General features: G+C 33.6%; 3 protein-coding genes across 3 annotated transcripts; 1 reads left to right on the top strand and 2 right to left on the bottom strand.

Annotated features, from left to right (window-relative positions):
- The first annotated feature begins 214 nt into the window (after positions 1-214).
- LOC109860488 (UBX domain-containing protein 7) lies at positions 215-2,744 on the top strand. Its single transcript, XM_020439593.1, has 8 exons — positions 215-431; positions 639-884; positions 970-1,244; positions 1,327-1,599; positions 1,685-1,742; positions 1,831-1,986; positions 2,076-2,161; positions 2,237-2,744. The coding sequence occupies exons 1-8, from the start codon at positions 392-394 to the stop codon at positions 2,393-2,395; spliced, it is 1,293 nt and encodes a 430-aa protein (XP_020295182.1). The 5' UTR covers positions 215-391; the 3' UTR covers positions 2,396-2,744.
- Positions 2,745-4,158: 1,414 nt separating this feature from the next.
- Positions 4,159-7,830, bottom strand: LOC109860491 (PRA1 family protein 2). Its single transcript, XM_020439596.1, has 4 exons — positions 7,274-7,830; positions 6,728-6,945; positions 6,461-6,574; positions 4,159-4,593 (listed from the first exon to the last, which is right to left on the bottom strand). The coding sequence occupies exons 1-4, from the start codon at positions 7,474-7,476 to the stop codon at positions 4,523-4,525; spliced, it is 606 nt and encodes a 201-aa protein (XP_020295185.1). The 5' UTR covers positions 7,477-7,830; the 3' UTR covers positions 4,159-4,522.
- Positions 7,831-8,041: 211 nt separating this feature from the next.
- On the bottom strand, positions 8,042-10,219 carry LOC109860490 (26S proteasome non-ATPase regulatory subunit 6). The gene is made up of 5 exons (XM_020439595.1): positions 9,872-10,219; positions 9,198-9,549; positions 8,782-9,110; positions 8,534-8,702; positions 8,042-8,428 (listed from the first exon to the last, which is right to left on the bottom strand). The coding sequence occupies exons 1-5, from the start codon at positions 10,014-10,016 to the stop codon at positions 8,254-8,256; spliced, it is 1,170 nt and encodes a 389-aa protein (XP_020295184.1). The 5' UTR covers positions 10,017-10,219; the 3' UTR covers positions 8,042-8,253.
- Positions 10,220-10,748: the final 529 nt, after the last annotated feature.

Here is a 10,748-nt window from a genome sequence, read left to right as displayed (position 1 = left end):
CGATCAAGCAAGTCATTTCTGTGTAGATAACCAGAAAAGTGCCAATTAAGCGAATGTCAATCAATATATCAATTCTCCGCAATTATACCTTCTTGCAGTTTTTTTATTCTTTTGTGTGTGTGTGTTTGTGTATGAAACAAAAAACTACTGCAACTTTTAAATTAAACGGTGGCACCATCTGACCGCACGTGATCACACCTTTTGAAAAACCTAACTAATCAATTGTTGGCAAATTCGGTACGGTTGCATGTGCAGCGTCGTCGAAATCGCAGTCGAGATTGGCTGAGATGTCATTGGGTCCCATTCGGCGCGTCTTGAGAAGGCAGATCGAGATTTAGAGGTATTTTTCTTGCGCGGTGAGAAAAATCCTTCTAAATTCCAAGATCTCAAAATGGATCGCGAACTGGTAGACAAGTTTATCGAGGTGACGGGTAAGTTTCGCAAGTTTCACGGTAACTGTCGCGGTTAAATTCGCACAACAACAAGCAACAACGTGCGATGAGACTAGTTCATTAGATGTAAACACATGTGTCCTCTCTGTATTTAAATAAATCGCAACTGTGTTGAAAATGTGTTGGAAACAACAATTTGTCACGTAAGTAGATGCGATCAACGATGATTTATTGATGTTTATGCAGGAGAGAGCGAGGCAACTGCTCAACAGTACCTTGCACTGGCCGATGGGAACGTCGAAATGGCAATCAGCTTAATGTTTGAGGGTGGCGGCAGGGTACTGGAGCCCGAGAACGCGAATCCTGAACCACCAGTGAGAGCTCCTATTCTGCCCACTCAAGAAATATTGGTGCCACCTGAACCAGTGTGTTCATTTCCTCGATTGTCAAACAATGTGTTTGATAGATTCAGGGATTTTGCTGTAGAAACTCGTATGTTTAGTATACATATAAATAAATGTACATAAAGTTGTGGCATGCATCAGAATAGATTATAGATGTAACAATATTGATGTAGAACGACAAGAAGAAGAAATGACTCGTAGAGTCATGGGAACAAAACAGATTTCTCAAAAGAAATCAAAACGATTGGAGGATTTGTTTCGTCCGCCATGTGATATTCTCTTTTTGGGTTCCTTCATGGAAGCGCGAGATCATGCCAAGACCCTGAATCGTTGGTTGCTAGTCAATGTTCAAAATCCACAAGAGTTTAGCTGTCAAATTCTTAACAGAGATGTGTGGTCAAATCAGCAAATACAAGACATTGTAAAGGATCATTTTATCCTGTGGCAAGTATGTTAGACTGCATTAAGTTGTACACTTTATTTTACCGTATACTTTCATTTAGTAAGTTGCATCTGGTATTTTTAATTAGGTTTTGTCAAATACATCAGACGGAAGACGTTATATAGATTTCTATAATGTTGTGGGATATCCCTATTTGGCAATTGTTGATCCTAGAACAGGAGAATGTATGAAAACCTATAACACCATCACTGTGGATAGTCTGATGTCTGATTTAAATGATCTGTTAAGCACACACGCATCTCCGGAAAGCGCCACACAGGTTACATCCAACTCTAAAGATTGGAACAATTTTCCCTCAACACCTCCGAAACGAAATCCTCTAGCTGAACAAACAAAGAATGTTAGTAACACTCAAGTTTATTCACTAAAATAATCTTTATATATGATTAATTGTTCTCATCTTCTATAACATTCTCTTGTTTCAGGATTGTGGTCCTAGTAGTAAGACTTCTAGACTTATGTCAGAAAATATCATGGATTCGGGTTGGTGTTCAAATACAAATACTTATTTTGTGAAATATATATTACACGCAACACTTTGTTAAATGTTTATATTGTTGTGCATACACAGAGAATGATAATGCAGCGTCTAATGATATTACAAGCTCAAGTGTTCCAAGTAGCAGTAGCACTGCCATTAATAAAAAGAGGAAGCTGAATGAAGGTGAATGTGATGAAAAAGAGATACAAGTAGAGAAGTTACATTCGCATACAGCTGAAGTTGAAGGTAAGTTTAATGTTATACATGTGGTTTTATATTGTTTAACATTTTCTTCTTACCTCTTTGTTACGATGAGCGATAATTCCTTAATTCAGGTGATGAACCTTTCCTGCGGCTGTGCTTACGACTGCCAAGTGGTACAAAAGAAACATTTTCAATGCGCGCAACAAAAACCGTAGAAGTACGTGTTCGAAATATTCACTTAATACTGTACTGTGAGATGTTAACTTTGTACTATAATTGTAATATTTTTCAGGATTTTCTAATTAAAATGGAAGAAATAGGATTTCCGTCAACGGATTATACTTTTTTGGTTCCATTCCCGAAGACGAACATCGGCGCGCTGTCTTCAGACACTCGTCTTCAGGACACTATCTTGTTCCCAACAAACACCGTATTCATAACGAAGATATAGTAAAATATATCTCGCGAACAAATGCTTCCACTGCATACTGTTAACATGTCTTTCAAGTGAAAAAAATATTCACCTGAAACCTCTCTCGATATTATTCTACTATATTTCTACAGATGTTTATAAAATTTGTGTGCTGTGTATAGTTAAAAGTTTAGACTTGAGTTTTGTTTCTTAAAAAGAAAAAAATTAGCGAATGAACGTATTAGTTAAATGTCTCTTTTATGTATAGGTATGTAGTCGCAATTAAAAGTACGCGTCTTATTACGCGAATTAGACGTCGTTTTATAAAGATGAACGATAAGAAGCACTGCCACACAGTGTTCATTTCATTAAAAAAAAAAAAAAAAAAAAAAAAAAAAACGCATTCTTGTGATCGTTTTATTTTTTAGGATAAGAAACTGAGCTATACATAGAAAGACAAGCAGTGTTTGATCAAATTATTAGATTATGCATATGTTACAGTGTAGATGTTACTTTATATCTTATATTTCATTCTTCGTCTTTAATGCTGTATTAATTTTATTATTAAAGTTTCCAAATCTCTCATGTGAGTGCCGTCCATAATACAAACAGCCGTCTCGATATGTCCAAAATCTTCAAGCGGCACGTGACAATGACTATTTACGTCTTGACAATTGTGTTTTCTTTTTTTGTTTTTGTTTATATATAAAAATTGTGATACACGTAGTAAAACTATTCCGAAAATGAACAAATATTTGTTAATGTGATTCGAGATATGTGTCGAATAAGATCTCGGTGAAATACATTGACCAATACTGAATTGTCCCACAAAAGAGAACAAAATATCTTTGTTCGATTTTTTTTCAACTTTAAGCAATTCAATTAATTGATTGATTTTTTTCAACTTTAAGCAATTAATTTGCAGAGAACAGAAGTAAAGCGGCACGCGGAGAATTTTTTATCACGATTCAGTGCGGTCAGTGTATATAGTAGATGAATAAGACATACAACGGATAAATTCAAAGTTTTATCACACATATATGTCTATATATACACATATATGCTACATCATAAATACATTAATATATATGCTATTAAATGGTTTATTGAGATATAATCAGTTCAAGTTAAAACTGCCGAAATATAATTAAGATAGCATTACATACATATTGTAAGTATATTCATTATGATATCAATACAATATCAGCAACACACACACACACACGCGCACACACACATTCACATCCTAATATGCATTGATTAAAAAAAAAAAAAAAAAACCAATAAGTGTAGAATTCTGTAATATATATAATAAAAAAAAGAATTTCTCAATTTTATTATGGATATCTGTTGGATAAAAGACATTAATGATTAGTTCGATATTTCGTACTGTTTTTATTTGTCAGAAAATAAACTTATTAAAAATACATTTTTAACGTTACACGATAAAAATAGATGTATTGATTATTCGCACAACGAAGTACATGCGTTACACGAAGAGCTGTAAAATATCATATAAATATATCACATTTATATATATATCTAATCAATATTTTTAACGATTATAAGGGGCAGTACATAGAGGATCAGAAGGGTAAAAGATGTGAGCTTCATACAATAAAAAAACAAAATAATATAGCAAAACCCTAATTGCCATGTGTTTTTACATAATATAATTTTCTTTTTTGTACATATTTATATAATATTCTATATCGATTAAAAAAAAAAAAACTATTGTGTATATGTTACATATGTTATACAAATATACAGTCACTTTAAGTTTTTCAAATATTATGTGTAACGTATGTTCGAATTGTATTTTTTTTTTTTTTTAACTTTACAATACGTTACTTAAAACTTATATATATTCTCACATTACAAATAGTGTCAATATAAGTATTTCACAGAAATATAACAAACAATATTTGGTATATTAGTAAATATGTCAAATTGGAGTAGATATATAAATTATTTTACTTGTAATGTTAAAGAGAAAAAAAATAACAATTTAAACAATTTCTAAAATGTATCACAAAATTCATCTCGTCATGATAAAGTACCGCGCCAAACACCGCACTTCGATTAGAGCAATAAGAGCGATAAATATTAATGGTTACTAAGAAACACTGTTCTCATTAATCTACTGTACAATTCGAAAGCAGAATATTAGTGAGGCTGCATGAGTGAAGATTGCATGAGTGATGTCTGTGCGCGCAAGGTAAAACCCGTCACATCTTCTGTATAGTGGAATGAGAAAAAAAATATAATTAGAAATAACAAAATATTAGATATAATATAAAACTGATATATAGTTTAATAGCATTATAAATAAATCAAGTTGCTGTGCTAAAAAAACGTAAGCTGTAAGGGATAATAATCATAATTAATTTAGTTGCAATGTCTTCCGTTTTAGTTGCAAAATTCGATATGTGCTAATAAAATAAAACGAAGCAAATTACTGACGTATATAAATGGATGGAAAAGAAAATCATAAATATACTATTAGTAAATGCAGATTTTGTAAAATGCACTTGTGATGTGTAGTGTGTAATTTATATTATAATTTATATTCTGGAGATAACACATGCTTAATTGTTCTTTTAAAAAATGAGAAAGATAATTGAAATGTTTTTAATGTAAGTGTTTTTATTTTATTGAAACAGGCCTCAAATATAAATAAAATTCAAAAATCAAAATCAATCTTGATGCGTGGTTCACCGTTCAGTTACACGATCAAATCCGGAGTTTAAAAAAACCACTTATTTGATGAGATCTCATAAATAATCTCACAGAGGTCATTTATTATGATCTTCAGTCAATTAAACAACAATAATTTGAAATATGTACTTCGTCAATAGTTTACAAGAAAAAAATATTCTGCAAGAGAAAATAAAATTGATCTTACACTTTACATATCTACGATAAACATATCAACAAAAGACTTGCGATCATATGCTAATAACCAGAAAAAGCCAACAAAACAATAACATGAGTGTCAAAAGTCAAGGAAAGATTTCTGAAAATTTCAAATTTATGAAAATTGATTACAAACTTTGTACATACATATATAATGTGTCAATATATATATAAGTTAAATTTTAAGAGTTACAATTAAGTAGTCAATAAAGATACAATAAAGTCTAAATAAATGAAATAGTTAAAATCAAATTAAAAATTAAAAAGTCAAATATTCTAAAAGGATACAAATTTAAATTTTTATGTGAGAAATTAAATCGACCACGACTAACGTGAACCACGGCATCAAGGCTTATTTAGATTTTTGAAGTGTTTTTATTCATATACATGTTTAAATACATTATATATAAGGATAATCTCTTCATTTTTTTTTTTTTTTTTATAGATTTTGTATTAGCACAATATACTATTTTATAGCAATTAATATCATCTATATACACGCTACAAGATGTCTTAAGTATATATGCTTTTTTATAGTAATAAACATTGTATATTCGAAGACAAAATATGCTTTGAGTATTATACATTATATATCATATGTATATACACATATAGTCGATAAAGTTATTAATTAGAGAAAATGTTCAAAAAATATTAAGAACTGTGTCAATAAAAATAATGAGTTTTTGACTTTCATTCATTTTATCAGCAAAATATAATATATTGAGATTTTTCTTCATTAAATATATATTAAATATTTATATAAGCATTTAAAACATAACAAGTACACAGTAGTTATTATTTAACGACTAGAAGTAAGAAAATACAGTTTTATACAGTCAACGATATATCGACTTTACGTTCAAACTAAATTTTCAAGCGTCGAAATCTGATTGTTACTATTGTTGATTACTATTGTCTAATTTGCCTATAGAAAAAATGTATATTGATAATATAATAATTGAAGGAAATGTGTCTTTCAAGTTTGTGAAGGAGTATTTTAAAATAGCAAAGCTTCATAAGTTTATGGATTGGTATGAAAAGTTATATGAAGTATCTATCACGTGTGTATAATAAGACTGTTAGATTGCGAAGCATTTTCACTCGATCTATCTTACTATGTGTGTGACTTAAAAAATCATGAGAAATTATATAAAAAAATTTATGAAATAAATTCTTCTTCCATACCAAGATGCTCCAGAAAAATGCCCATTGGTGTACGTGTCAAACCAATGCTTTCGATTTTGTTTGCAATCTTGTTCTTGATGTTTCTTAATCTCAGCGAAGCATGTACAAACGTCGCTATAAACATTAATACAAAAAACGCAATATTGAGTTTCTTACCATGAAAAAAACATGAATAAAGTCACCAGTTATGTAACTTTCAACAAAGCTTGTGTATCGTACTATTCACATTAAAAAAATATAAAATATCAATTATTCTCTCTATCTTACCACAGATAGGCAACAGAATGCCCAGCATGAAAACTATAAGAGATCCCAGAGCATATGTTACAAAACATCCGGCAACTACTATGGCCAATATTCCGACTGAGGGATGTTGCCTTTTAAATGTATGTATTGCACTACCTTCCATGGATACATAGGCAAATACACCCAGCATTATCAACATGTATATAGTGCCAAGTAACATTTTAACTGGATGAATCAATCTGTACACATACAAAATTCTCACATTAAATATAAGCCATACGATAATTTCTTTCAAATGAACAATTTTTTAAAGAATATATTGTCATCAAATTTTCAAGATTCATACATCACATTTTAAAAGTGAGCCAACTCTAAATTATACCGTCGGTCTTATCATGTAAACAATCAAAATTTTTGATTGAAACGAATGAAGAACTTTCCAGCCAAGAAAATTTGAGAATTGCTGCACTAACATGCGCGAGCAGAAAAAATATATTATGCAATGTATCATTCATAGAACGTGATAAGAATAAGTCCGCTCGAGTTGGACGTGTGGAATCTACTCACCCAACGATCAGAAAGATGACGATGGACATGAACATGTAATTGGTCTGATAATACAGAAGATTGTTGACCACGCGTTTGCCCCATTTCTCAAAGTCCTTGAGATTCGGCAGCTGGAAGCGTGCGGATTCCAACAGGAAGTCGTCCAAGGTGCGAAGCGGTGGCAGTTCCAGGTCGTTTCCCACCTTGAAATTGTGCTTGTCCATCGTGGCGAGGTAGTGACACGATCTCGCTCGTCTTCAAACAGAGCGCGATCACTGATTCGCCGGTGTGTGTTTTCCGCTCGACTGTGTTCTATCGTCGACCGGTATTTTTGGACGATGACGAGAGCGATGCAAAGTTCATACAAGGTTGACAATGCGAAGTACCGATTGATCGGATTTCTTCGCGCGACCGAAACAGCGACGTAACGCGAATGATTTTCGAAGAAATAGAATAAAACAAGAAGAAATACCGAGTGTTTTCTTCGGAGTTACAGGTGTATATAGATGCAGTCAAGTGGCTGACGTGCCAAATCTAAACGTGCGGTACACGAACACTGCTTCAAAAAGTGTAGCACGCGTCATCTAGTGGTGGACAACACGAAATAACACAAATCTAATCGAAGAGCAGGGATAATAAACAGAATCATGTAGTAAAAAAAAGCCTAACCGCTGGCTACGTGTGCACGTCAAAAACATATAACAATTAAAAAAATAAACAAATATACATGCAGAATGTTCCATTTTAATGTTTGATGAGCAGCGAAGGTGCTATTTAACTTAAGCAATATTCGAGGAATATTTTAAAATATATTTCATTTACAAAAGAGCAAACAATTACCGATTCTTTATCGTTACAAAAACTGGAGCTAAAACAGAATATACAAGCTCTTTAAAAGAAATGTACATAATGAACGAATATGTTAAGTGGTCAAATTTAATCGTGTTAAATTTAAGAACATGATGTATTTCTTTGCGATAATATATTAACATATTACTGACTTAAATATTAATAACGCGCGACAATTTCTGCACCCTGTTGAGCAGAAGATCTCCTTGTTTCACCATTGCTTGGTACTGCCAGTTTTTGCTGTCCGGTCGATTCGTTTCGACTACACCGCCAACTCGGTCGACTTTGCAGTGTAATCTACCTGCTGCTATAAAACGTGACAATTCCCTGTGAAAACAGCGCATAATTAATTATAACAGTTATATAATTTATACATAAAATACAGTCGTTATTTTATTAGCGTTATTAGAATTGCAAAAACACTTCGCTTACTGATCGATATATTCTACTGTAACACCAAACGCTTCGGCCATGTACTGCAGAGTCAAAGATCGGTAAGATTCCAGCAACTGAGTGTAAGCGAGAATTCTCATTTCCCGAACGTAATACCGATAATGGGGGAATACTAAGTAATCTCGTCGTAGCAGACCTTCAACGTGCGCTAAAACAACGCAACAGTAATAATCGCAGGCATCTCTTCCAACAGCAACACACATTGAAATCTTATCAATCCAATTTACCGAGATTCTTGAAGAAGTCCGCGTAATGACAGTTGTACAACGAAAACAGATAATCCTTGACATCTGGATTGCTGTGAAGAACCTCCAATATCTCGGAGCCTTTGATGATCTTGTCTCTCAGCTCATTTCGCGGGAGACTTATCATGCTCAGATATACTGTGTATCTTACAAAGGTATTGTAATCCATAAGTTCGTAACTTGTAAACGTGCTAATTGTGTCCAAGAAAAAGTTTGCGGCCTCTTTGAAGTTGCGAACTGCTATGCAGTATGTTCCCTGATAGACTTTCAAGCGATTTCGTCTGTCCCAGTCGCCACCTTCTTCTATCAAACTGTAAAGTAAATTACAAAAGTAGTGATTACATTAAAAAAAAAATACACATAGTAAATGGTGAAAAATCATCATCTTTTCAAATTACCTTTTAGCTTTTTCGATATTTCTCGTGACATGATCATGATCTAGGTAGAACAGTCCGATTCTAATATTGTGAAACACAATGTCTAGTCTATGCCCTAACGATACCGTTTTGTCATAGGTTTTCCTAAACGCTGAGATTGCACCTTCCTTATCGCCTATTCGACAGAGATATTCGGATTTCTTTAAATTGGCATCTCGAACCTCCATTTCTCCTAAATTTTTCTCAGCGTCTTCAATAGCATCATCCAGTTTTTTCAACTGTTCCTCATTGTGCGCCTTCATTGTCGCAAGAAATGCTTCATCTACTTCCCACTCCAAATCTTTGCAAACTTCTTCGTAGAACGGAGCCATGTCTATTAAAAATATCATTTTGATAATTTCATTTTTTTTCAACTATAAACTACAATAAAAATAAAATAAATAAATATACCGAAAAGCAATTTTTCTCTGATATATTTAACGTGCTCCAATCAGTAGACTGGAGCACGAATCACAATGACAGCGATTCGAAGGTTATGTTTTAACAATAACAATAATGATGTATTTAGTAGACAGATAATGAATTACACACGGTGTTATACTGTGAAAGAAGAATCTGTTCATATACACTCTTTTAAACTTCTATCAAATCTTTAAAAATTGAAATACAACAAAACAGAAAAAATGCAATCTCACTATCGTTTTTGATGGCATCAAGAAGTTTCGTCTTCAGGAAAGGTTCGTCTTTGTGCTCGGGAAGGCTCAGCAAAAACTTCATTTGAGCCAACTCGAGATTCGGGTTCTTCTCCAAACCCTCTTCTTCTAAATTTTCCAGCGGCATTGTGAAGTTTTAGATAATAATCGTACAAGACGTAACACACACCGAAACGCGGGACTCTCTCCTTCAAAATCGCCTGTGTGTGTTCTGGGAGGGAGAAGAATGAGGCGGCCACTCGGTCACAGTGGTCTAGTTTCCATCGAAACCCTCAATTCGGTTTCACTCCGGTACAGATCAAATTTAATGTTCCGTTTCCATTGGAAGTAGAGTACTTATAAATCGAAGTAGAAGTGAAATGAGCGCAATTTTGGGCGATTTTTGGCGATCGTATGGTACATATACCAAAGTGTACCAAACTATAGTGCGAGTGACTTCAAATTATAGTTTGGTACACTTTGGTATATGTACCATACGATCGCCAAAAATCGCCTTTTATGCGTTTCCATCGATTTAAATTTGATTCTACGCCGCATTAGGTGTGAATTAATGTTTCAGTGGAAACTAGACCAGTGATGAAAGATCGAGCCCGCTGCAATGAGAGTATCAAAGCGGTGGGGCACGCACACAAGCAAGAATCGTCGTCCGTGACGGCGGTTTTCGCTTGTGTGCGTGCCTCCTCGCTTCGATACTCTCGTTGCAGCGGGCTTGATCTTTCATCACTGCTCGATCAGGCACATTAGAGTTTTTATGATTGCTTTCCCGTCCCGTAAGCTAGCGCATGTTCGCGGATGGTGCACTTGGTAACTACATTACAGCATAACATCCTGCAAAGTGGCTCGTATGACCTTATTGAGG

The sequence above is a fragment of the Pseudomyrmex gracilis genome, unplaced genomic scaffold, assembly GCF_002006095.1.
Source record: "Pseudomyrmex gracilis isolate BER0280 unplaced genomic scaffold, ASM200609v1 scaffold_399, whole genome shotgun sequence".
NCBI classification, from domain to species: Eukaryota; Metazoa; Arthropoda; class Insecta; order Hymenoptera; family Formicidae; genus Pseudomyrmex; species Pseudomyrmex gracilis.
The sequence above is the reverse complement of the archived record's forward strand: the minus strand, read 5'-3'. Positions and strand labels throughout refer to the sequence as shown.

Bases quoted from the DNA above. Each gene is read 5' to 3' on its own strand.
- LOC109860491 (XM_020439596.1), bottom strand. From the start codon at position 7,476: ATGGACAAGCACAATTTCAAGGTGGGAAACGACCTGGAACTGCCACCG. The intron at 6,946-7,273 runs GTGAGTAGATTC...GTATGTGTACAG, and splicing joins GTCATCTTTCTGATCGTTGG to ATTGATTCATCCAGTTAAAA. The intron at 6,575-6,727 runs GTAAGATAGAGA...TAATGTTTATAG, and splicing joins CATTCTGTTGCCTATCTGTG to CGACGTTTGTACATGCTTCG.
- LOC109860490 (XM_020439595.1), bottom strand. From the start codon at position 10,016: ATGCCGCTGGAAAATTTAGAAGAAGAGGGTTTGGAGAAGAACCCGAAT. The intron at 9,111-9,197 runs GTAATTTGAAAA...TTTACTTTACAG, and splicing joins AATATCGAAAAAGCTAAAAG to TTTGATAGAAGAAGGTGGCG. The intron at 8,429-8,533 runs GTAAGCGAAGTG...CTGTTTTCACAG, and splicing joins ACAGTAGAATATATCGATCA to GGAATTGTCACGTTTTATAG.
- LOC109860488 (XM_020439593.1), top strand. From the start codon at position 392: ATGGATCGCGAACTGGTAGACAAGTTTATCGAGGTGACGG. The intron at 1,245-1,326 runs GTATGTTAGACT...ATTTTTAATTAG, and splicing joins ATCATTTTATCCTGTGGCAA to GTTTTGTCAAATACATCAGA. The intron at 2,162-2,236 runs GTACGTGTTCGA...AATATTTTTCAG, and splicing joins GCGCAACAAAAACCGTAGAA to GATTTTCTAATTAAAATGGA.